The sequence below is a fragment of the Melospiza melodia genome, chromosome 6, assembly GCF_035770615.1.
Source record: "Melospiza melodia melodia isolate bMelMel2 chromosome 6, bMelMel2.pri, whole genome shotgun sequence".
Classification (NCBI taxonomy): domain Eukaryota; kingdom Metazoa; phylum Chordata; class Aves; order Passeriformes; family Passerellidae; genus Melospiza; species Melospiza melodia.
This window is the reverse complement of record NC_086199.1, coordinates 62,000,776-62,026,671: the sequence shown is the minus strand read 5'-3', so window position 1 is coordinate 62,026,671 and position 25,896 is coordinate 62,000,776. Positions and strand designations below refer to the sequence as shown.

At 46.4% G+C, this 25,896-nt stretch overlaps 1 protein-coding gene across 1 annotated transcript; it reads right to left on the bottom strand.

The window, feature by feature from the left end:
* Positions 1-701: 701 nt before the first annotated feature.
* Positions 702-17,781, bottom strand: TH (tyrosine hydroxylase). The gene is made up of 13 exons (XM_063158646.1): positions 17,686-17,781; positions 13,123-13,326; positions 10,032-10,206; positions 9,164-9,252; positions 8,624-8,691; positions 6,845-6,895; positions 5,912-6,057; positions 4,933-5,068; positions 4,739-4,808; positions 4,403-4,459; positions 3,730-3,825; positions 3,433-3,566; positions 702-1,177 (listed from the first exon to the last, which is right to left on the bottom strand). Exons 1-13 carry the CDS (start codon positions 17,773-17,775, stop codon positions 1,018-1,020), a joined length of 1,476 nt encoding a protein of 491 aa, XP_063014716.1. The 5' UTR covers positions 17,776-17,781; the 3' UTR covers positions 702-1,017.
* Positions 17,782-25,896: the final 8,115 nt, after the last annotated feature.

Here is a 25,896-nt window from a genome sequence, read left to right as displayed (position 1 = left end):
AGCACATATATGTGGAGGTCTGAAATGGGATAAAGAGTAATGGATTGTAAACTATTATGACTGAGCCACAGTAGAAGTAACACTGGAGAACAATGTTAGCCGTGTTAATAGCCAAAACTTCACTGCCAAGTCCTGCAGTTCTTTAAAGAGGAAATTATAAAAATCATGTATTGTGGATAAGGACGGCAAAAGTCGACACAGAAACGTTATAAATGATCATGCAAACAACTCTGTATAATTCTCCCCTTCACTGTCCCCCACAGCTGTTTAGCAGCCTCCACACATCCCAAGCCCAGCTCTGATACTGCACAGCTGCATAACCTTGGGCCAAACTTCTGAGCAAACCGCTAAGTTATGAGACAGCCTGCAAGAAGATAAGAAGGGCAAAAGCAGGGGGAGGAAAACCAAGAGCTTTGGGTCAGATCAAACCATTAATATCTACACTGAAAACTGCATGAAAACGGGTTTGAGCATCCAAACCAGATGTTTACCTTCCTTGGAAATGGCCAGCAATAGCATTAGTCACACACACCTGAGCTATATCAGGTGATAGTAATATTAGGATAACTAAGAACAAGACTCATAGAGTTGCTTTGGGGATAAAAAAAAAAGGCAGATTAAATTTTTCTCTCAATTTGCAATTAAAAAAAATTATTGCTTCTCTTTTTTTTTTCTTTTTGAATACAGTAGATTTTCTCCTCTTCCTTGCACCCAGGAGCCTAGCACACAGCTCTTGACTCCCAATTTTTTAGCCTGGCCATGCTTTTTGTATCTGCTAAGCCTCTTCCAGCAGTCAATAGGAAAGGTACCCAAAAAGCCAGCAGGCCTGGGGTGTGTCCTGCTGCCCTCCTCCGAGCTGGCCCTACATACAGACGTGGGAAGCTGTTGGGGTCGCGTGGTGACAGGCAGCAGTGCCAATGTTTGGGGCAGACAGGTAGGAATGATCAGCTGGGAATGAGGAGAGGGCAGGGCAGGACTCTGGGGCTGGGAGGGGACGGAAAGGGCTCAGTTCTTGTATTAACTGATAACATTGAGCGCGTTAATCAGCGAGTGGAGGTCATCCCTCACGCTCTCCAGGGAGTGGCAGATCATCTGGGGGCTGTCCAGGAGCTCGATGCTGTGCGTGTAGGGCTCGTACTTCACCGAGAAGGGCCGCTTGATGTGCGCCGCGTAGCTCCTGCAAGGGAAGGTGCACAAGGATGGGTACGGGGCAGGGGTCCTCAGTCTCCCTCCTACTCATCACCATTTTCCCAGGAAGATCAGCACAGGTAATGCCTCCTTTAGGCAGAGTTTCCACCCTTCCAGCTCCACTGCAGCAGCAGTTGAGGTCCCTTCTGTTTGTCAAGGAACACCATGAGTTTGACTGTGGCTCTCTGTGGGCTGGACCAAACAGGAGGGCACATCAAACCGGTCACCTCCGTGGCCAGTGCCAGGCATTCTCTGCTGCAATTCCCTTTTCAAAAAAGGCCAAGGAGATTTAGAAGCTAATTGCAGGGAAAGCCTGGGGTATTATCGTAGTATATTACTAAATCCTTTCTGACATGCATTTATTGACAAATCTCTGCTTGGGGAGGGGGGAAATAGCTGTGTGCTTATTAAGGATAGACTTGACAGGCAGCGGCACGGACCTGGAGGTTGAGAATAGTGTCACCAGAGCCTTGTGTTCTCAGCAAAGCTGCACTGCTGTACCCAAAGCCAAAGGCAGCCTGAATCCCAGCAATGAGCTTGACTCTACCTGATATCTCTCAAGAGCAAGACCTCGTTGCTGTTTTTCTAATGGAGAAGTATGTGGCCGAGTGAAAGCAAATCAAGGGTAGGAGCTCCCTAAAGTTGCCCACATTCACTTCCAGCACTGAGATTTGTATACTTGACAAGGCAGGGTTTTTTCATTTGAGGGTTGTGTGACTATGGAGCTGAAAATCTATAGTTAGGTGCTTGTGGCTGCAGTCTCACGGTGGAAGAACATGAGGAGACAGACAGCGCTAACAACAGGCGTGCTCCTGGCCTCTGCCGAGGCTTCACCCTTTCGCTCCTGGATTGCTTAGCTTAGGCTACCCTCTTGTGGCTGCTCCGGCACAGCTCGGGGAAGCGCAGCCCTTCCCCAGATGGAGACAGATGTTCCTCCAGCTGGGACTTCATGGCTAGCCCGGAACTAGAGGGATCTGGAGGAAAACACAGCACAGAGGGCCAAGGGGAAACGCGGTGCAAGGCGCAGGCTGGCGCTGGCAGGGAGCTGCCACTCCATTGCAGGAAAACAACGAGAAAAAGCACAAACAAAGGAGGTTCCTGCATACTCACGGTGTCCTCCTCCTAAAAGATGTGGTTCCTCTCAGTTCTGCCAGGCAAAATCCTGCTCACTCTCTTGTTAATGTCAGCAGCCACAGCAATGGCTCGTAGCACAGCTTCTAATGGCTAGAAACCTGCCCTCCAAAATGGGTGTGCTCACTTGACACCTTTTGAAGCAGCTAGATACAGCATGGCTGCTTGGAAGGGCACTGGGGGAGAGCGTCCTTTCTAAGAAAAGAGGCTTTTCCCAGGAATAACACTGATAGTCAGGCCGTGGTGGCAGCTGCCAGTAATGCGAAAGGGACGATGCTTTAATGTTTTCACCTCACAGAGCAGCATCTGTGTGGTCTCTGAGCTCCTTAAAGAGGATAATTTACAGTGCTTGTCACAGTCAAGACCCTCTAGCCTAATCTTGGCTGTGTATGTGGTGTATTTTCCCTTTTAAATGCAAGGAAATGACTCATTAGGCAGCAGTTGGGGTTTTTTTAAAGCAGTCTAGTGTGTATGTGTGTGTGACTATGGGCTCCCCTGTGCTTGCTTTTGAGCAGCTGGACTCCAGGTTGTATGAACAGTGCAAGTGAGGGTAATAAAAGCAGAAGTTGAAATATAGCAGTCCTCACCATGTTATTTATATTAAATACCCCTCTTGCAGGAACTGTAAAGTCTTGTACGTCATGTTCGCCTCATCCTGTCTCTTTCCTAAGTGAGAACAAAAGTGGTACAGGCAAAGTTTTCCTCTGTCAATCAAAGCAGTCCAAGGACTGAGCTTTCCTCCTCTGGGCAATTCTGGGTATGACCAAGAAAATGCTATTCTGAACAGATGTCTGTGGGTAGAGCTGACCCTTACAGTCCTGTTTGCAGTCCCATGGGATTAGGAAACCAAATTACCATGGTGGGATGATATCTGGGGCCCAGTAGCCCATGTTAAGAAGCCTAGGTGACAGAAGTTAATTTTTCCCCCTGGATGGATCTATTCATGTCAAGCGTGTTCCCTGTAGGATCTGGAGAACTGCTTTACTTTGGAAGACCTGATCAAAGTTTTCAGAGCACTTCTGAGACTGAAAGCAGCCAAACTGTCAAGCCCTATTTCAATAGATAACATCTCAATCTCCTGTTGTTAGGGTCTCTCTCATTGCCCAGTCCTACCTCAATTTATTTTTGGCATCACTGAAGCTCTCAGACACAAAATAAACAGGCTGGTAGTTCTGGTCCTGGTAGGGCTGAACAGCTGCAGCATCAGGGTCGAAGTCCCTCACCTCTGGTTCGTCTGACAAGGAGTGCTGTGAACACAGCAGAGAAAATCCAGCATGAGACTAAGGGGAGTGGAGAGCACATATGGGGTAGGCAAAGGTGGAGAACAGACTGAGGAAAGTCATTGTGCAGAAGCAGGAGGTGTTTTTCTCCACAGGGTCTACAGCAGAGGCAGGTTATGGTGGGACTTACTATGAGCTCCCCATAGGAAGAGAGGAGCCCAGCTCCGTAGGCTTTGACTATTCCATTCTGTCTGCAGAGCCCAAACTCCACTGTAAACCAGTAAAGCTGTGAAAAGAAAAAGAAAAATTCCTGAGGAACACAGCTCCTCATCCTCATCTTCCTGTCACTTCTGAGCCCTTACACCATGGCCAGGGTCTGGGGTTGGTTAAAGGAACAGGCACCTACTTCTTTGTCCCCTGTCCACACTTTGCTTTCAGAGAAAAGTGCTAAAATAAGTTGCTGCTACACCAGGACAGAGTCTGTGTCCCTGGACTTGTTCCATCTGCTATGAGATGCTGCTGTTTGGTGTCCTTGGAGCAGGACAGGTCACCTTGCTGAGGGAGAGCCAAAGGAAGCAGATGTCATTTAATCCCATCCCAAAGAGTCCCAGCAGTGCTGCTGCTGGAAATCTGATGCGTGGTGATACTACTGGTGCCCGAGGAAATTGGGTTAATGTGCAAGTGAGCTCTGCTGTTTAACTGATCTCTGCTCTGCACAGTCATCATGAAAAGAGCATGGGGCAGCTTGGGTGGGAGCTCTGAGCCTGCAAATCTTGGAATACCAGGCTGGACCAGTCCTCTTGACACTACAGAAGTACTGCTGGAGGTGTTGTGCCCCCCATCCAGCAAAGAGGAAAACCTACCGTTGCTAGTTTCTCAATTTCTTCATCAGTTGCTCCCAGAGACGCCAGCCCAATGTCCTGGGAAGAGTAGAGAAGGAGCAAACATCAGGACTAAGGGCCTTAGACATTTATTTCTCTGTTTTATTGGCTCAAGGCCACACATATTGCTGCCCTGCAGTGCCAGGCATCTGCTGGGACTTCATTGTGATCAGACTAAAACCACTTTGTTGCAGAGTCAGTATTTAGGGTCTTGGTCCACCATGGAACTCATGGTTAATAAGAGCAAGAAAGGTTTAGGTGGCAACACCAGGGTTTGGATTCCCACCTCTCAGGGGGAGAAAGCAGATAGCACCTTACCTGAGAGAACTGGGCAAATGTCTTGTCAGCCAGCATCGGCACGTGCCCCAGCAGCTCGTGACAGCAATCCCTGCCGAGGGGAGGGGGAAAGGAGGCAAACACGGTCAGCAGCAGATAGAGTGTGTCTCCTGGGGAAAAGGGCGATGTCTGGCCAGCTGGGGCTGTGTGGCAGGGAGGCCATGGGCGATACTCACGGCTCGGGGGAGTGCATGGGCGAGGAGGCGTGGCGGATGTACTGCGTGCACTGGAAGACGCGGAAGGCCAGGCTGGCCAGGAAGTCCCGTGCTGAGAGCAGGCCGGCCACCGGCCGCAGCTGGAAGCCAGTCCTCTCTGAAACAGCACACACTGACTGAGCGGGGAGCACGGCCCATGGGCTGCGCCGCTGCCCCAGCACTGTAGCCCCAGCCCAATCCATCTTGTTATGGGTAAAAGTTATGTTAAATTAGGGTATGGTTCAATTACATTGTATTAATTATGTTATATTAATTGTATTACGTTAAGAGTGGTGGGGGGGTTATTAGAATGTTCTAGGAGAAGGGTCCAGGGTTTGGTGGAAGGGCGGTCTGGCGGGGCAAGGCGAGGTCGAAGAGGGATTGGATGGAAGATCTGACCAATTATTCGAAGCCCTGCAGAAACGATTGGTCCAGAAGGAACGGCGTTAAAGACTAATGAGAAACCTGGAAATGGACCAATCACCCTGCGGATCCAAAATGGACCAGTCCTGGACTCGAAGGGGGCTATAAATGGGGGGAGTGCGGTGGGGTCGGGGGTCTTCTTTTTGGGCCCTTGTTTTGTGGGGAGAGCCCAGTGCACTTGGGGTTAGCGCACTGTTCTGGTTTTGGCTCTCTGTGTGGGTGCCTGGGCTTATCCTGGTTACTCCGCTCCTAACAAGAACCTCTTTCTCCAGAGAAAGTTTGGCCTCGTTCATACTCACAACATTCTGCTCCTTCTAGGAACAGCACCTGCTCTTCAGGTGCTCAGTGGGATCATTTAACCATGGGCTTGCCCTTCAGCCACAGCCCACTATGTTTAGCTGCAGGCCCCACCACCTGGGCTCTACCTCTGTCCTCTCTGAGCAATGCCCAAGGCACCAGCTCTCCTCCTAAAGCTCAGCTCACTCACTACTCCTTTGGGTTCAGACCCTGAACCTGAGTGCCCCAGGCTCGTACTCACCTTTCAGAAAGCGGGAAACCTCCTCCAGCTGAGGGATGTTGTTCTCATTGTAGCCACAGAATTTCTCCAGTAGACTGAAAGCCTCAAGGTACTCCTTGCAGGCATGGGTGGGGTACAAGCTCTTCAGGGTGCTGTACACCTCCTTCCTTCAGGAGGAGAGGTGGCAGACATTCAGTGGTTAATGCGTCCAGTCCCCTCCTGCGCTCTGGCTATGCACTATCAGGGACTCATGTCTTTAGGCTCCCTGTCCTTTTGCCTTTCTCCGCCTAAGTCTATGTCTCTGCACATTGATAGAGGTATGCAAACACACAGACACACATTCAAATGAACCTGCAAAGGCAGCCCAGGTCTGTGTCTGCACAGACCTATTTCTGACTGGGAGGTCAGAAGACTGTATGAAAGGTATTAGCTGGAATTAAAATATTCCCAGTAGGTTAACTCCTGAAGCTGCACTGTGAAGACAGTCAATAGAACCAGATGACCTTGTTGAGAAGCCTGTGTACTCAGCTCATAGGAGCTGGCCTTGTTTTCAGAAACACTCCTGCACAGCACTCCTGGAAAAAATCACATTCAAAGGGAGTGCTTTCCTAAGTGAGGCCTGTGAGGCACCACACAGATATTCACCATGGGCCTCACACTTCTTCCTGCAGCTGTGATGACTGCTCTTTGTTTGGAGGCTGCTACTGAGTCAGGACCCTTAGAGAAGTGGGGCTCCAAATTATCCACCTTGTTCTGTGAGGAGGCTCCTTTGGAGGAAACTCCTGGAGGCTGCAGCATGGAAGTGTTTTTCATAACAAGCCATTAAGTAGGATGCTCGCACTCCTGACACATTTTTCAAGAGGTCATGCCCTGAATGTTTGGGTTCTGATTCCCAGCTTCTATTGGTGAAGCAGTAGTGGTGAAATCAGCCCTAATCATGAAATCAGCACTCACCAGGTGGCTGTCTCCTCCGCCGTGTACTCCACGTGAGGGATGGGGTCCCCGCTGCAAGGCAAAGGCACCATTACTGAGCAGAGCCCCAGCCAGGCGCCTCTTCCCCAGGAGAAGGAAGCACTCTGGAGAAGCTCTGCATGATGTTCTTAAATCTTTAAAAACCAAACGAGGGGGTGACAGGAAAGACAAAGCCTTAGTACTGGGTCATTTGTACAGGTGCAACATAGATGCAAAGAAAAGCATGAGTCTCATCAGAGACAGTGAATGAACAAGGGATGAGCAAGAGTTTAACAGGTGTAATATTTACCAGGGGGGTAAAAATGGTTTTCTCTGGAAAAATACTTTAAAACTTTGTGTGTGAAAATAAATTCATTTCTTATGTCTGAACTTCAGGGAGCTGATGGCTCCAAGAATGAACTGGTGGCTGTGAAATAAAAACAGCTAATAAGAAAAACTAAATGCATTTGACCTGCAGAAAAATTTATTGTCAATAAGGTTAAGGATGGCAGGGAAAGAAAATTTCAACATTGGTGTAAATGGGCATTGATGAAATGACAATTTTGCTTTTTCTTATCATAGTTAACAATTGTATTTCCTAAATCTTTATTTTCTGTGTTTGGACAAATGAGATATTCATACATTGTAAAGCACAGTTCCTGAAGGGATGCCTGAAGGGATGTTACACAGTGGCTCATAAATGCTAACCTGTAGGTGAGATGTTAGAAAAGACTTCTTAAATTGGTGCCTCATCTTAGGACAATATTTAACCCTGTGTCACTTGGGACTCTTCCTCTGGCACCGTGACTTTCTGTGTGTTTAGTATTTGAACAGGATAAAACCATCAGTGTCCGTATTCTGGGCTTCAGATTGGCAAAGTACATGAGAACCAGAGCAGAAGCCCTTGCTGGGATCACACCAGTTGCGGGGGTAGCTCAAACAGGTGACCCATATAATTTCTGTAGTCTGCTTTCAGCACTTAAAGCCCTGCTCAGAGAGAGAATGCTATGGTGAAAGCATAGCAGCATCACTGAATAGGATCTAGGGAAGGTTTTACAAACCTAACTGAATATCAGACTCTGTCTGATGTTGTAGTGAACACACTGAGTGCTATCACTGCATGTATCAGAATAGAAGTATTAAGTAAGAGTACAAGGCATAGTCTTAAATCTATATAAGACAATGATGAGAACATTACTGGAATCTATTTAATTTAGCAGAGTTAGGAGGTGAATCATTTAGCCTATAAATACCCTCATAGCAAAAAAGAAAAAAAAAATCTGACAGCAGTATTTTATCTAATAGATGAAAAGCATGTGTGATCCATTGGGTAAAAGCTGAAGCTATCAAAGTCCAGCTTAGAAGTAAAACCCACATTTTTTTCATGACCAGGATAATGAACCTTTGGAACAAATTTTCTGGGCATGGGTATCTTTTTCAGTACTTGAAACACTGAAGTCAAAACTTGATGCCATTCTAAAGAGATGCTACATTTCCAAATGAAGTTTGAGGTCTGATGGATATATATCTGGCTTCTGTTATGCAGGAGGTTTGTTCTTACTGTGCCCTTACCAATGTATGGATTAATGACAACAGATATTTTTTAATTTAGGAGAGACTGGAATGCAATGAGAGAAGGGAGACACAAAAGGAGCTGGAAAGGCTGAATGGGGAGACAAAGCATAAAGGAAGAGAAATTTCATACAGGTGACATACAATGGCTTCCCAGTAGGTTCACTGACATGTCATTATCCCCACATGAATGTTAGGAAGGAGACTTACTGCTTATATTGAAAAGCAATCTCTGCTATTGATTTCCTTCTCTGCCGATATGCTGGGTCCGAGTAGCCCTGTGGTGACAAACAGGAACAGAGACAGGGCTTTTAGTCAGTTGCTAAAGTTTCTCACCCAGGAAAATTCACCACTGGCTGTGGAGACATCTCTCAAGGTGGCGGTCACACTCCAGTCCCTGATCAGCTGCACTGATGGGTGTTCTCAGCTCCCTGCCTCCGTGGGACAGCTCAGGAGTTTAACGTGACAGGGTGCACACACACAGACTCACTGTGGGACAGCTCAGGAGTTTAACGTGACAGGGTGCACACACACAGACTCACTGTGGGACAGCTCAGGAGTTTAATGTGACAGGGTGCACACACACAGACTCACTGTGGGACAGCTCAGGAGTTTAATGTGACAGGGTGCACACAGACTGACTCACTGTGGGACAGCTCAGGAGTTTAATGTGACAGGGTGCACACACACAGACTCACTGTGGGACAGCTCAGGAGTTTAATGTGACAGGGTGCACACAGACTGACTCACCGGGTGATCCAGATCCAAGTCAGGGTCAAACTTGGTGACCAAATGGTGGCACTTGTCCAGTTCGCAGATTTTCCTGGGAAACCAGTGAACTACAGGGAGAGAGAAAGTGATAGTCTGTCTGTGGAAGGGAAGATCCCCTAAGAGAAGGGGCTCTGAGGCTGAATAAGATACACCTGATCTGGTGTACCAAATGCACACATACAACATGGCACAGCTACTTCCAGGCTGTAGTTTCACAATCTCAGTGCTCCTTTCCTAGAGTCATGTCTAATGCCATGATCTGCATTTCATTGCTTCCTTGTCCATTTCTCAGCAGAGTATTTTGTGGCAAAATTAAAGAAGAAGATGAAAATGAGATTTTACTGAGTGATTCACATTAAAAAACACCCAGAGATCCTGCTGGTCATAGTTCTCTAGGGATATTCTCCTACAATATTATTCTACAATAATCATCCTGTATTCAGATAGGACAAGATGGCACATTAAGTTTCTTGTAGATTAGTGCTGAATCTGTACAGAAGTCCTAACATGCAGGTAGGAAATTTCTTTGCATTTATAATATAAAAGGCTGGAATGAGAGCTCTCATGAGGAGGGGTGTGAACAAAGCATGAAATTCAACCTCCTATTTCTGTTTTTTTCAATCTTTTACCAAAAGATGGGCTCTGAACAATGGAGTCTGTTGAGAAAAGGACAAGGAGGGAAATTACTTTCAGGATTCAGGTATCCCAGAGGCAGTCCCTTCTGGTTTGCTCAAATTCAGCACATAGCAGCCCTTTCCCTTTACTGGGAATAACAAAGCCTCCACCCTGTTTCTACAGGGAGAGCTCAGCCTCTCAGCACAAGCGAAAGTGTTTGTAAGTTCCTTACATTTGTCTTCTTTAGTGGTCCTCACATCTTCTGCTACCCTCTTGATGGAGCTGATGAAAGTATTGAGGTCAGAGCTGTGGACTTCACAGCGCACAAAGTATTCCAGCTCAGCGACCCCTTCACGGGCCTTTCGGCTAAGCCTGGTCTCCAGGTGGTGAATTTTAGCTTCAAATGTCTTTTGAGACATGGAAAAGAAGAAAAAACCAAAACATTAAGAAACATTTGAAACACCTTCTGCTACTACCCAAAGATGTCCGTATGGACACAGTTATAGAATGGTTTGGGTTGGAAGGGACCTTAAACATCGTGTCATTCCAACCTCCCTGCTGTGGACAGGGACAACTTTCACAGACCAGGTTGCTCAGAGCTCTCTCCAACCGGACTTTTAACACTCCCAGGCATCCACAACTCTGGGCAACCTGTTTCAGTGCCTCATCAACCTCACAGTAAACAATTTTTTCCTATTATCTGACCTAAACCTACTCTCTTTCAGTTTGAATCCATCCCCCCTGTCCTGACACTATGTGCTCTTGTAAAAAGTCCCTCTCCATCTTTCCCCTAGAGCCCCTTCAGTTATTAGAAGGCTGCAAGTCACCAATAAGCCTTCTCTTTTCCAGGCTGAACAATCCCAGTCTGGGACAGATTCCTTCTCGTTGTTTTCTTCAAGCCTCACCTCCCTCCTGTATAAACACCCTTACCCGTTAATTCCGCATTTTCTCCTTCTGCACAAACTCCGAGGCCGTTCAATAACTACCAACAGAAGACTTCCTCATGGCAAAGAAGACCAATTGATGTGGCAGAGCGTCGCGTCACACTTTCCCACCCCAGCCGCTCCCTCGGTGTGTGCTGGTGGGGGCTGTGGTGAGTGGGGTGCTGGCCTGGGGGGGTCCCACGGGTCCGGCAGGGTCCCGCGGGGTCCCCACGGGTCTGGCAGGGTCCCCTCGGGTCCCGCAGGTCCCGCGGTGTCCCGGGGGCGGGCGCGGTGCGGGCGGGCGGGCGGCGCTGGCCGTGGTGCTGAACGCCGGGGCTCGCCCGCGCCAGCGCCGGTGTCATTTGGGCTCGCTGTAGGAACCGGCCTCCCCCACGGAATAAGGAGGCAAAATTATGTGTGCAGTCTCGCAAAGGGCCCTGGTAGATCTGTGGGTATTTTCTTTAGCTCAGTGAAAACTGGCAGTACAAGCCCAAGGCGCTAGGCAGTGACCCAACCTTCCCAAAGTTCCTGCAGGACCTTTGATAGAGGAAGGGACATGATTTCGTTTGTTAATCAGAGGCAAAAAGATGAGAAGGAACAGATGCGATGCCACAGGTAAATTAAATTTACCTGTGTTTTTTAATGTACCTACCAACTTCACTATTACATTGTCCTCCCAACAATCGATACCTTTGCATTAATCTGACAGCTGTGATTGCATTACCTATGCTTTAGCTGCATGTAACACATACAGAAGAGTGAAACCAGCTTCCCTGCAGCCTGGTTCATGATGAGGTAAATGTCATTATGCCCGTCTGCTTTCATATCTTGTACCTGAATTGCCAGAGGGATCTGGGAAATGAATCTTCCTCTGCTGGGACTTGACATGCTTGTCTTTTTATTATATTTAAAGCTCTCTCTGTGACAAGCTCAAAGAGCTTTCTTGCTCCAGGAAGAAACAAACAATATTTGAACATAAGCTGCCACAGCTTCTCGCTTGATGTTTTAAAAATTGTTTAAATTACAGAGTTTAAATTCAGTATAACATAAACTCTTCCAATTACAAGAGTTTACACATCTGTTTCATACCCACTGAGCAGCTTGTTAAATGCTACACTGGTGGCTTTATCATGCTTTGTCATGCTTTATCTGGCATCTGTGTGTTCTGAGAAGGAGACACCAGTCATCTCAACACACGGGTTTTGTCTGAAAATTTGTCATAAAGGTTCTTTCAGTCTGGAGACAAGAACCATACATTGCCCAGAAAACAGCTTTTCTTTCAACAGTCCTCATAGAGGAATTGCAATTGCTGAAGATCTAAATGTTTTTCATAAGATTATCAGAGGTAATACTAAATGGGTAATGAACAGCTAGAATGCCCTACAATTTCAGGGGAATACTTATGCCCCAAACACACTTTTTGTATGTTTACAGTTTTTAAGTAGCAGATTTTCTGTATAGTGTACAAAGCCCCAAGCAACCTGCTGGGAGTGGGCATGCTCTGAGCAGGAGGTTGGACCTCAGAGCTCCAGAGGCCCCTTACAAACCACATGACTGATAATAGGAACAAATTGTCCTCTCCTGTCACTGCTGAAGTCAATGAAATTAAACTACCATAGATAAAACACATCTCAGAACCTCAGTTTGCAAAACACTTTTGAATCATTCTGGATGGAAGCACACTACACGAATGCAAGCTGTCATGCTTGGATTACTGTTTAAATAGGCAGCACTTATCTCAGTCTTTCCATTCATGGCAGTGAGATCCTATATAATGCAACATTACATTGCTGGAAAAGCTCAGTTACCAGTTTTTCTTGGTATTAAAGGCATAGACAGGATGCATCTCTTGAGGGGAACCAACAGAACCTTTAACATGTGAATCAGAATAGAGAAGGTAATTTTGAAATCAATATGCCCGTTTTACACCCAGGGCAAAGTTGTTTCTGTAACTATTTGGCTGAGGACCAGTGTGGTAATGACCCAAAAGTGAGATGGGTTTGCTCTATAAGCAGGCAGGGCACACTTGCTCTGAATGTGGGATCAGAGCTTGTGCCTGAAGGTGAAGTGCTGAGCAGTGGGGAGGGCAGTGGGGAGGGCTGTCAGAGTACACTTTAGACCATGAGGGTGTGGACTCGAATGTGAAACTGAAAATAATTAAGCAAAATTAAGGCCAGAGCTTAATAGCACTGCATGTCAGAGGTACGCCTCCTTGTTAGTGAGGGCAAGTGAGGACACACTGGGCCATGAGCAAAGCATGACTTCAGAGGTACCAGACAATTCACTGATAATTTGAAGCAGGCAGACCTAGTCTGAGGCTTCTTTATTACACTCAAGTGACGCTTCTCACAGCCCAGTCACGAAACCTGGAGTGTGTTCCTTGAGTACCAAGGTACTCACCTCAAATACCTTAAGGACACGGGACAGTGGTGAAGTCTTGGCTCCCTTGAGCATGAAGAAGAGGTTCAGCATGGCTCTCCCATCCTTCTCCTCGAATACAATGGTCTCTGTGGACTCTGCAGCATCAGTGGCTGCAGCCGCAGCCTCTCTCTCCTTCCTGGCATCCTCAATGAGGCTTTGGCGTCTTCCCACAAAACGTGGAGACTGAAGGCAGAACAGAAATCAATAACACTGCTCGCAGAGATGGGGGAGATCAGAGGCATTCCCAGTAGCTGGATGAGATGTGACTGGTATGTGTCAGCAGAGGAAGCAGGGAAAGCCCGGACTGACTTGCCTGGCTTTGTAGAGGAAGATCTGCTCATGAGGATTGAGGTTTTAGAATTGAACTTTCAGAAATGTGAATCTTTGGGAAAAAAATCTGTGTAAAATATCTTTTTAGCATAACTGGAGAGTGGACTTCTCCCCTCACCTCCCCAGCAACAGTTTTCAATATCTTCTGAAAAAAACCAAAACCCAGAAACAACCTTTAGGTGGTTTTTAGGTGAGATGGACTCAAGTGACAAGACATCAGATAAACCTGAGGTCATCAGAGAAAAGATATTTTGTGAGGGACAGGTGAAGCCCACAGCTGTGGCATGGCCAGGAAACAGGAACTGTTTGCAGATGTATTAGCAGGGCAGCTTAGCAAAACTGCACCCAGGATCCAATGTGACATTTACTTTTGACATTAAGTGGATGCTTATCCATTGAAGTATAATTGAAACCACAACCATATACCCCAGAAAATAAATTCCTCCCACTTATCTGTAGATTTGTTTTGTCTGAAAAAACTCCTGCAGATTCCTGTTATTTGGAATTGAATCTAAAATGTAACTTTGTGCCTGAGGTCATGTCAGGACACCTGTTTATACTTATAGTGAACTACGAATTATTTCAATCACTGCTGTTTCTTTTGTTATACAAATAGCTCATATACCAGCTTATTTGTTCTTGGTCTTTTTACGACCAGTTTTCTATTCAGAGGCAATGCATCTGGTTCCAGTTTTCTGTGTTCAAGACCCAAACCAGATGACAAACCTCCAGAGCTTGCTAAAAGAAACCTGGCGCAGCACTGAAGAAGGACACAGAGTTGGACTGGCTGCAGTTTTCCCTGTGATTACATTGAAAATATTTAGAACATGTTGACTAAGCAGTGCTTTCCCTACCTTGTGAAAATTAAGAGTGTTTTCCTTTTAACAAGACAGCCTGACTGACTACTAAGTTTATTTTCTCTCTGATTTTCAAAGCCCACTATCAGTAACTCATGTTTCCTGTGAGAATCATCTTGGATGTTTTAGCAGTGTAAAGCTGACACTTTAAATACAGCCTCAAAAACTCAGCAGCACATCGAGGCGCCAGCCCACACACACCTCTATCTGATGCTGTTTCAGTAAAGACACCCCTCCAAAATTACATTTCCAGATCCCCCCTTTATTCCTCAGGGCACAGAAAAAACACTTAAAACAAATAAGTGCATGCTGCTGCTTGTGGTATTCATGCCCAAAGAGGGCAGACATCTAACAGGTGAACTCAGTCATAACTTTAAAAGTCTTGTGAGCATGTGCTTGGCTTTAAGTGTGTGTTTTCCATCACTGCAGTGTTTTAAGCTAAGCTGGTGTTTACTTTAATGTGCCTGCAATAAGCAGAGCAAACTGTGCCCTGTGGCAGCCACAGAAATGAGCTCCACAGCCATCCCAAGCCAGGCAGTGCTTTACCCAAGGGTGCCTTATCACACCGTGCCCTGAGGTACAGCAGGATTTTACTTCTGGGTAGGAGAAGGGTAGAGGAGGGAAATTAGACCCCCATATCGAGGATGTAAACCAGGTTAAAATCCAGCTAGTGGGATTAAAATACCAGAGTTGGGTGACTGGAAAGCTGCACCAGGGGAAGCAGACTCAGCCAGTCCCACACATGTGCTGGGGCTGGGTGGCCCCTGGCAGGCAGGGTGGGGGCTTCGGTTCCTATTCATAGCTGCATGATAGCATGGTTTAATTGGGTAATTTGGAAAAAAAAATCAAAACAAAACAGAAAAAGGCTGAATTTTGCTTAGAAGAAGAGGACTGGGAAGAGTCTGCCTGCCTGTTGCCTCCTCTGCCAGCTGGAGGCTGCCTGGCTGTGTGTTCCCCACCTCACTGTCCTCAAATCTGCCCCTCACATTTATGCTCATTGGGCTATTTTCTCCTTTTGCTGGAAATTAGGAATGTGGCATATATAATAACAAAATAGATCTCTTGATAAATGCCTTCCTTTCTTCCAAAGTCACCATTATATGATATTTCTGAATTGCCTTGCAGACTCCCTCCCTGAGTGCATATCTGGCTACAGCGAGAACTGTAATTTGATTTTGCAAAGCATTTATTTGCCTAACCAGGGCCTGACTCATTCACCTCTTCTGAAGGTTCGTTTGCACCTCTTATGAAGGGTTTGTTCATTTTTCCTTCCTCGAATTTGCTGCAAGTCAGAGTGCCCAGCCTGCATATCGTCATTAAAAATTCTGTGTTCTGAGCGATTTTGTTGCTTTTTTCCCCCCCTGGTTCATTATGTGCAGCAATCAGGAAGGATTGTAAAGACTGGGGACATTAATGTCCCACCCCTGCTTTCCTGGGTGCTTTTTGTAGCTTTTCTGGCTCCAGTGGCTGTCTCCTGCCTGGCTCTGTAACCAAACTCTGCCCCAGCTACAGTCCCAGGGTCTCTTGCAAAAACTGTTAGCAGCAGAAAAACTTAATACATAACCAGAGATTTTTCCATGGAGTTTGATGTTTGGCTGGCCCAGCTGACATGTAAAATACCTGCTGGTGTAGGGGAGTTCTGGGATTGCAAAGGTCTGGATTTGCCCCCCAGCTTGCAGCTCCCCTGGCAAGGGAACACCTGAGAGCTGGTGGAGGTGATGTGATGGTGGGTGATGGCTGTGGGGCAGATCACCCACGGTCACAGTGACAACACAAGGGCCAGGGACATGCCATGCCATGTACAAATGCAGAGTCATGCCTCTTGCCTGGTAGAGGGCAGGGTTGTGGAGATCTCCTGTGCTAGGTGAGAGCAAAGAGAAAAGCTTTTCATGCATCCAACTCTCAGAGCGATCCTCACAGGGCAAAGTTTTAATTTTATTTGTTTTCCCTTTTCTGAAAATTTTCATTCAAAACCAATCACAGGCTAAGGTTTTATGTACCATCCAGGCTGGAGGAGCCACTCACCCCAAGCAGGTTGCCTCACTCTTGTCAGCCCTCTTGTTGAACATGAACTCCCCTAGCCCCTATGTTCTGTGGTCTGTTTTTTCATAAAACACAGAGCAGCACCTCAGAGGGTGCAATAACCAAACACTCTTCACTTCTCCAGACACTGAGCATCTCAAATATGGATTTTACAAGTTGCCTGGAAAATATCAGGTTTTCAAGGGCCACTCGAGTGTTCATTATTTTGCAGAATGCAAAGGACTGCATGAGAGGGGAGCCTTCCCTGATTTCCATTTATTAGAGAAAGCAAGCTTACCTCCTTGTTTCCTAAATGTTTCCATTCTTTTCCAGCAAACTCCACTCTCCAAAACACCTTTCTGCCAATGTAGTGGTTGATTATAGTGAGGCAGAGCATTGCACAGGGCTAAGAGAAGCATGAGTGAAAAAGGCAGCAGGTACAAGGGAGAGAAATGGGGAGCTCTAAGAGTGACCTGCTGGAGTCACACTGCAGACATCTGCCAAACCTATCTGCTTCCTCACCCATCTCTGTTCCTAAAGTCCCCTCCTGGTGCACCCATTGCCACTGGCTACCCTGGCTCCTGCATTGCCACCTGCTGTCTATCCACACCTTTGCCCCACAGGAATGTCCTATATTGGGATTCTTCAAGCTCATCCTGCCTGGCAAGGCTTCAAAAGTAATGTCCCTCTCCCTACAGCAAGTCTGATGGGTTGGCCAGGCTTGGCTTTCTAAAGACACTTGACACTTCTCTCCCTGACACTTTCAGACCTGGTGTGTGCAGGAGCTTTCCCTGGGCTAAACACAGGGCTGAGAACACATCAGGGAGGACTGGGAACAGAAATGGGAGAAGTATGTTCTGGGAGATAAACTGGATACAGCGGCCATGAACAAACAAGTTAAACTGCCTGTGCCTTGTGTGCTGTCTGAAATAACAGCCCCACTTTATTTATTATGCTAAAACAGGTGAAATCTCTGCAGTTGAATGCCTTGAAACCTGGAAATCATTAAGATCTTCAAATTGCCTTTCACATGGGGATTCCTTGCTATTCTTGCCATAGATCTGTGGGTTATTCACCTTACTTTTTGTTGAGGTGGTTTCATTATTTCAAGTTTTCACCCCCTTAAATGTTTTCATTTCACATGTATCAGTATGTAGACAGAACTGTTGGAATCATTTCCCTTTGCCAGTCTGGAGCCCAGACGTGCCCATGTTGGGGAAGTCCCACAAACCAAGTGTTGGTCCATCTATCCTTGCCTGCCTCTGCCTATAGCTATGGAAGAGGCTGTGGATTTTGGAGGGGGAGGGAAAGAAGTGGGGTAGGGTTGTCTTACCATGATGGCCTCGGCTTGCTTGGAGTCCAGCTCCGACACCGCCCTGCGGAAGCCTTTGGCTGCAGAGGTGGAGATGTTCGGGGTTGGCATCTTTGCTCTTCCACGAGCTCTGCTGTCTGCTTCCCAGCTCCTTGCCAGCTTTTTATAGGGCAGGGCTGACGTCAAAGACTCTTTCAAATCTTCTCTTCCCCTGCCACCTCCCCATCACCACCTCCCTCCTTTCTCCCCCTCGGGCTGCGAGGAGGAGGGGATGTGAAGGAGAGAAACGTGTCTGTCCCATTAAATCTAATCGCTACAAAGATTGCAGACACCCTGCCTTCACAGACCAGACAATCCCCCACCTGTTTGCCTGCATCCAAAAGATTTCTTCTCTAATTTACCCCTTCTCTCCTTTCCCCTTCCCCCCCCACTTCTGTATGGAGCTCATTCTCATTACATGTTTCAGTCCGGCACATTTGCTTCCCCAGCTTGGGAGTTGCATGAAAGGATTTTGATCTGTGAAAGGATGAAATAAAACAAAGGCAGAGATTTAGCCCTCTCCAGCCTTTTTTCCCCCTTGTTTGCCTTGTCATGGAGGCAGTAAAGTAGTAGGAAAATAACACTGATTCCCGCAAGGCTGCTGCGGGACTGGATGCCGTTCTTGTGCGAGCACCCGGCTACTGACAACTGTGTGTCAGAATAGAGAACACAGCTGTGCCTTCCAGGGCTCCCCCACCACCTCAGAGCTTCGTTTGGCCATGTCACTCTGACAGCACGAGGGCAGGATCTGACTCCTCAGAAATGAAAAAGGCTGTAGAGGAAATAACCCGGGAAAACCCTCACAGTCCTGCCTTCCTAAGTGCTCTGCTCCTCTTGCAGTAATTCCTAAGGGACCAAATGCCTGATTGCAGCTGGGGCTGACAGTGTGTGACAGGTCAGACCCATGCCAGACCCTCTGCTTCGTTGTGAGTAAAACTGGCATTTTTCTCTGGTTAGATTTTCAGCAGCTGTCCCACCCAAACAAGTGCTGCAGGAACGCATGGCTGTACTTTGTGTGAGCCACCTCCATCCTGGTGACAGGCCACACACACAAATCCCTGTGGCAGGGGAGCTGGTGGCCTTTCACCAGCTGACTGCCCGAGAGCTCACCTGCAACCTTGCTGACCACAGCACTGACATCTGGCAGGGTTGGTGGCTCATCCTGCACTCAGCAGGACAGCTGAGTTTGTGCCAGCCTGCTGATGACTTCTGCAGTGCCAAAAGCTCTGGAGGAACAACAACCCATTGACATCCTTGAGGATGCAAAGCTGTTGGTGTTTACCAAACACCAGGGAGCAGACAGTGTGACCAACACTGCCTGCCCCACCAAGGCAGCTGGGGAAGCTCATTGGTGGGAGTTGAAGCTGGAGTAAGCAGTTGGCAGCAGCTAAAGATTGGTGCAGTAGTGAGACAAAATTGATTTTAAGTCATGTGGAGTATCTTCTCTTACTGCAGGTGCTGAGGGCACTTGGCTGGTCAGTACAGTAAAAACCAGAGCAAGGAGTTAAGCAGCCATCGTGGCTCATCTGTCCCCAGCCTCTGTGTCCTCAGGTGTGGTATCACCTCACACACTGAGAACAGCCCTTGCTTTTGCTTTAATTTCATCCCTAATCCCCTCTGAGGATCCTAAACTGTCTATTTGCTCTCTGCTAAACCCTGGATGCTCAAAACACAAGATAAAACCCCACCAAACCGATGGAGGGTAATGCTGCCTGGAGTTGCAAGGTTTTCTCAGAAAATATTTTGGGAGCAGGTTCCAAGGCACTCCACTGCCCAGAAGGCAGTCAAGGAGCAGCACTGCAGGCTCAGCCACCTCCTGTCTGCTGGGGGGGCTTTGAGGACCCTCCTGTTGGGGGATACAAATTAACACAATGCTATGGTTGATTTATTTTTGTGTCCCTGGCTGAGGTGAACCATGGTTTTTGGACAGGCTGGGATGCCGGGAACAAGGCTCTGAAGATTGTAAGGAAGAAAAGAACCCACTCCAAAAGAGGCCATGAAAATAATGCTCAGGTATCTTTCATGGAGGCACCAGTGAAGAGACCTCAGTGGGGATTCTGTAACACCATTAATGCCAGTAAAGGGGGCATAGAAAGAGGGCAAAGGGCACAGCTCTTCCCCACAATATAGGATGAAGCTGCAAAGGTATTTAGGATGAAAAGCCATAGTTACACTAGGTAGTCAAGAAATATTTAGTTAAAACTATTCAGAGACTTTGCTAGAGTAACACCTGTTAAAAATAAGCATTGTCAATGAAGGGTCTTGCCTGGGCCAGCTTCACTGGGATTTCATTTGGAGAGGAAATAAGGACTTGGGTAGGAGGAGAGTTACAATAATTGCATTTGAATGTATTTACCAAATCAAGTTTTAACTGTGGATGAATTATTCCGGATTGCACTAGCTTTAAAACAGCTTGTAGAATATGGAATTACAATATTTTTCATTTGAGGTTTCCAGTTCAATTTAAGAACAAAGACAAAATTTAAATTAATTGATTAATTTAATCCCTTTTCCTTCATGCTGTTTTCTTACCTTAAAATCAGAAAAAGAAATCATTTTGCTAGACTTATTATTTTTGGAAACTGACTTAGTTTAAAGGTCTCTTTAGAGAAGTATTTGCCAGTGATGATAAACCTAAAATCAGCCATCACAGCAAGCTCCAGTTATCCAAATCTGTAATAAATTTGCTAAGAGGATAGCCTTAAAATGTCAGTTCATGTAAAGAATTGAGACAATTGGAAAAATAGTAAATATGGGAATAGAACAATCCACTCAGCCTTCCTACAGGCTGTAACCTATTCAGAGATTACATATGAAAGCTCTTCTGACAAGCAGAGGCTTTAAAATGTGCTGATAACATCAAACAAGTTCTCAAGATTATTGTACGACTAGGTGGAATTTCTCTGAATATATTTTCTCTTTTCTTTTGTCTCGTTGCAGGTTGTTACTTCCCTTGTGAAATCCAGTACTTTATTCAAGACCATCAGTCCTTCTACTGAGTTATCTCATCCCAAAGCCCTTGATTTTTATTCCTTTTTCTTCCTACTGTTGGCAAATTAGGCATACAGTTCTTTTCTTCTTTAAGCCCTGCTAATCTGCTTGCCCCATCCCTGTCTGGTGATGAGTCCTGCACTGTATGGAAATGCTGTCCAGCATGGAGCCAAAGTTCTGCTTTCCATGCGACCAAGGGGAAAACATCCAGATTGCTGTGAGGGGATTGCCATGGTAGGAATTTCACACTCTGATAAGAGTGAAAAATCAGGGTGGTTCTTCTGTCCTGGAGGATCTGGCAGAGGAGGGAAGCTGGCAGGAACCATGTGGCAGCAGGTCCTCCTTTTGGACAGCAAGGTGGGTGGATGTCCTTCAGAGCAATTATCAGCATGGCTGCAAAAGGACATTACTTTTTGACATTACTTCTGACAAAAGGCATTACTTTTCCCAGACAGTCCAGTGCAGAGCTGTTCAACACATTTCCCACCCATGTCTTTTGCAGGCAAATTCCCATCTTTTTGGAAACCAGCCACATTTTAGAATTTTTCTTCTCCCAGTGTGTCTACATCTCGCTAAACCACCTGCCTGGGTCCATGTTTAAGTTCTGCTGATATCAGATGTGAATTCTGGGGGGGTGTAAGCCTATTTGGTTAAACCAAGACAGGTTTGTCTCAGCTTTTGTCACATTTGACTAATTACCAGATTTGCTAATAAGGAAGAGGAGCCTTTAGGAAGGTTTACAAAGGAAATACAACAGATGGATGGGTCTCCATCACTGCTTTGTTTCTCATACTCCAGCCTCATGACCATCTTGAATGTGTGTGGGTGCCATGTGTATCCAGCTGTGTGTTTTTAGGGATTAATCTGACATAAAGCAGCCGTGGCAAACACGGCTGGACACTGTTTCCCTGCACTAGTCCCCAGACAGAGAAGTCCATAAACTGGGATGCTCTGGCTGCACTTCTCTCAAGGGTGAAGCACACCCAGAAACAACCCAGGAAAGGCATTAAGGTGCAAAGTACTGCTGGTCCTGTGGAGGCTCATTTCACCTGCCATTGGATGTGGGATTGCTGGTGCAGAGATAGAGACAAGATATTAATATTTGTGGCTGGATTGGAGCAGGCAAGGCACTGCTATAAGCATAACTATGATGACAATCAATATATACTAGCCTATCTTTAAAATCTCTTTCCACTACGGTGCAAGGCTCAATTTGTCGAGTACATCATCCAACCATGTCCCATCCTCAAGCATTGTTTACAATAATCACCATTTCTGGGCACCTCGGGTACGGGGACCAAGGGGGAACCCCCCTGCCAAACATCCACCCCTAATTCTGGGGAGCTGGAGAGGTCTCCATGACCCAACCTGTCATGTTGATGCAAGCCCCAGGGTGAACCAGTGGCAAAGGCACTGGGCAGGAGTGGGGGGTCTCTCTGGTGGGCCAGGGAGCTGCAGGGACAGGGTTTGTGCTGTGCCAGTCCCCAGCAAGGCCCAGAAAGGGACAGTGTACTCTGAATAAGGATGACCTGCCTTCTCCCATCACAACCAAGGCAACCCTGGTAGCCATGAGGGGTGCCCAGGCACCCTCGCTGCTCTTTCTTCCACCCACCTGCTCCCTCTCCCTCTTCCCCTCCACAGCATGAATAATTACAGTCTGCCGTAATTTTGAAGCAATTATAGGGGGGTGAGCCAGCTCCATCAAGAGATGTTTTTCCCTCTTCTCCCTTCACGGCTCCATTCAACATCCCCAAGTGCCACAAAGGAGTTTAATAACCCATAATGACACCTCAGGCCTTCACATCAGTGCGTCCTCCCTAAGACTGGGCCAGCATCAGGAGGGAAAAAAAATAAAAGAGATAATTAAAATGCTCACCTCCCTCTTAACTTCGCAGCCTCCTATTATCTAGAAAACGTGGATTTTGTGCTCAGGCTGTCTCACCACAGATGAGCCCTGAGGAAGGGGAGCTGCAAGCAGCAGAGACGTGCTAACATCCAGGACAGGGCAGAGAGATGCTTTGTGCCACCTGGGAGAAAAGCTCTGCCATCCCCTCCACTGCAGAGGCAACCTCTGGGACGTGATGGTTCTCTGTGCAGGGGTGGCTCTTCCAAGGCAAAATCAAAACAGCCAACTAGGTTAAAAAAAAAAAAAAACAAAAAAAAACCCACAAAAAACAAAACATGCACTTTTCTAGAGATGATGGAGTAGGGCTGTGCACCTCCTCCAATGACATTTTGCCTCAGTGTGTGCCAGTGCATTTTCACAAAGCAGTGTACAGGACAGATCTGCTCCACAGATGCCAACCAATGGCTTAAGGACCAAGGCCAATACCCTCAGCAGCTGAATGCAAACATCCATGTCAGAGATTTCAGACTTCAGAAGGCCAGATTAGCCTTTAGCTGAACCTGAAAATATTCCTGTAACCCACAAAAAACGTCCTTCTGCCCCCTGTTTTGAAGCATGGGGCTGGTCTCATAATTCTGTTTTCATCTTCACATTCAGACACAAAATTCTGTGCCCATGCTGCTTGAACCTTGCCTCAAAACCCATGGAATCTCCACTCATTGGAAAACAGTGAAAATAGAATTCTGGGAAGTTTTTGCAGCAATCACCTTTTCAGAGGAAAATAACCTGATTTCCAGGAAAACAGTGAATTGCTTGGGGAAAGGGTTTTCAAAGGGACTGGAGGCTACCTGGATGGAGAGGGAAAACAAACTCTTCTCAGGAACTGAGAATTTAGCCCTGAGTTTTCAGAAGCAAACCCTGCTCTCTATTTCAGCAAATGGACCTGGAACAGGCAAGTGAAAATTCAGAAATATTGTATTGATGATTCACCTGCCACTGCAGAATCCCAAACAACCATCTTGTCTCAGATCAATGGGGAAGCACTTAGGAGCAATTTTCTCTTCGGAAATGTGGCCAGCAAGAAGAGAGTCAGGAGCAGGTGGTGGAATATAATGCACACCTCTTGGAACATGCCATTTAGTGGTGTTGTAAAATTAATTGATGACACCTCTGGCCCACTGTATTTCAACTTGTGGGCAATTTCTTTAACAAGATCATCAGAGAATGTCATCTTTGTGCAGAAAGGCAATTTATGTGTATTGCAACAGATTTTCTGCACCACCAGTACTCCTGATTTTATGTAAGTCTGTGACACCAAATATTTTACTCCCAGTTCCTGGAGTTTACTTTATTTAACAAAAAAAAAAAAATTGAATGCAAACCTTTTGAGAAGTGAGGAAAGGCTGAAGAGGATTCTCTGAGCACCTAGAAAGGTGGAAAAACCTTCAAGAAACAGTAATTATCGTATGGAGATCTGGCACCGGATTTTTGAACATTGACTTTGACAGTGAATTTGCTTTTTTTTGGGAAAAAAAAAAAAAAGTGCAGCTAAAGAGCAGCCAGAAAATATCCAAAACATTATGACAAGAGGAATCAAATGTCTACAGCTAATTCTATTGCCAGCCATGAACACAGAAAACAGGGACTGCCTCTCTGACAGCTCAGCTCATGGCCGTGGGCAAGTCATTTGACTCACTGCTTCATTTCCTGCCTTCTGCCACCAGGCTGGTAATTGCTGTGACCTTCAGCTGTGAAGAACCAGTTAATGGTGGGCAAGAGATGCAGAAATCAATAGAAATATTTGGCTCTCACCTCCTTTCATTCCTCTCACCTGATGCCTGGCAGTCCATCAGGTCTTTGCATTGCTGAATGCATGTGGAAAAGGGACTCCTGCTACTGCTTATTTTTCTCCAGACCCTTGGAAATCTCAGCACTAAGAGATTTGCAGAGACCTTAATTTTTCAGTTCTTCCTGTAGATGAAAAAACAAAGTTAAGGACATGTCTCCATGTTATTGCCAAGTTCATTAAGTCCTAGTCCTGCTATATTCATCTCTGAAAGATGGTTTTGGGGAATTTAGTCTCTTCATTGCTGGTGACCATGGTGTCTGGCATGTTCAACCTTCTTGCTCATTCACCCATGCCACAGAGTAAAGCAGAATTTATGTAACTCAAAGCAGCATCAGAAAGGAGAAAGACAAGCCTTGGTGAGGTACCAAAGCAAGTTCCCACTGCCCTTCCAGAAGGAAACCTTCTCTATGTGTTGGACTGGTCTGAGCATGGCCAAAGCTGATGACGTGGGACCTGAAGGGACTTCAGCCCACGGTCACCTGTGACTTAGGACCCGACTGCAAGGCTGCACAGTGTGGCTGGGATGGGTCTCGGCCCCATATCAGCTCCTGCTCCCTTCCTCTGACTGGTGTTTTCCCCTCAGTTTCCTGGCCACCCGTCCCTGCTGTTCCAGCTGTGGAAGCAAATGATGCTAGAAGAGGACAAGGGTTTTCCATCAGAGTTTGTCAGTGCTTGTCCAACATACTCCATTTTCATGAATGTGTAGCTTCTCTGACATAGATACATCTTCCTCCCCCTCCTCTTACCCCTTTTCTCATCTTCTGTAACAACAGCTCAGGTCACCAAGGTGGCCCAGCAAAATGCAGCTCAGTGCTACCTCCATGTGAACAGCAAATCGTCCACTTCTTACTTCAGTCAGTTCCCTCTCTCCTCAGGCACTGGAAGATAAAAACCATCCACCTGTCAAACAAAAGGTCTGATGTGATTTTAGCGTTACACGTCACACCAAGGGTCTCAGACCTATGAAAATGTCACCATATTGACTTCATACAAACGTTTATTCCTCGCTCTGTTTATACACAGGAAGATGTTTTGCATTCAGCATAGAACAGTGAGATTTATTACAAAGGCACAACCAGATCTCTACTGGAAATTATCACCATCCTTTCACAGTGAAGCCAGTGCTCTCCTACTGATTCACATCTGCTTGGGATCTCATCTGTTATTCCTAACAGGTAGGCATCAAGTAAATAAATACATGAAAAAAGAGCACAAGAAAATATTTTCCTCTCCTTTTCAGAGGATGGATGCAAATGCATCACCCATGGCAAGGTTCATTCCACCCAGCAGGCTTAAGGGGATGACTCATCAAAGCCCTGTGCTTCTCTTCTGGATCTTCAAGGTGTATCAACAATGTTTTATTGATTCACAGTCATGGAAAGTAAAGAAAGAAAAGAGTCTGGGATCTCTACTGGAACAATATGCCTGACTTCAGTACTTCTGCCATTAAGCTGCTGGGATGATGTCATGGAAAAGCATTTATGAGATTATTTTTCCTATCCTCCCA

What these genes read in the sequence shown, in the direction of transcription:
- TH (XM_063158646.1), bottom strand. Translation starts at nt 17,775, where the DNA reads ATGCCAACCCCGAACATCTCCACCTCTGCAGCCAAAGGCTTCCGCAGG. An exon ending in ATTGCTTTTCAATATAAGCA is followed by an intron (nt 6,896 to 8,623) that starts GTAAGTCTCCTT and finishes TTTGCCTTGCAG; the next exon opens with CGGGGACCCCATCCCTCACG. An exon ending in CCCATGCACTCCCCCGAGCC is followed by an intron (nt 4,809 to 4,932) that starts GTGAGTATCGCC and finishes TCCCCTCGGCAG; the next exon opens with GGATTGCTGTCACGAGCTGC.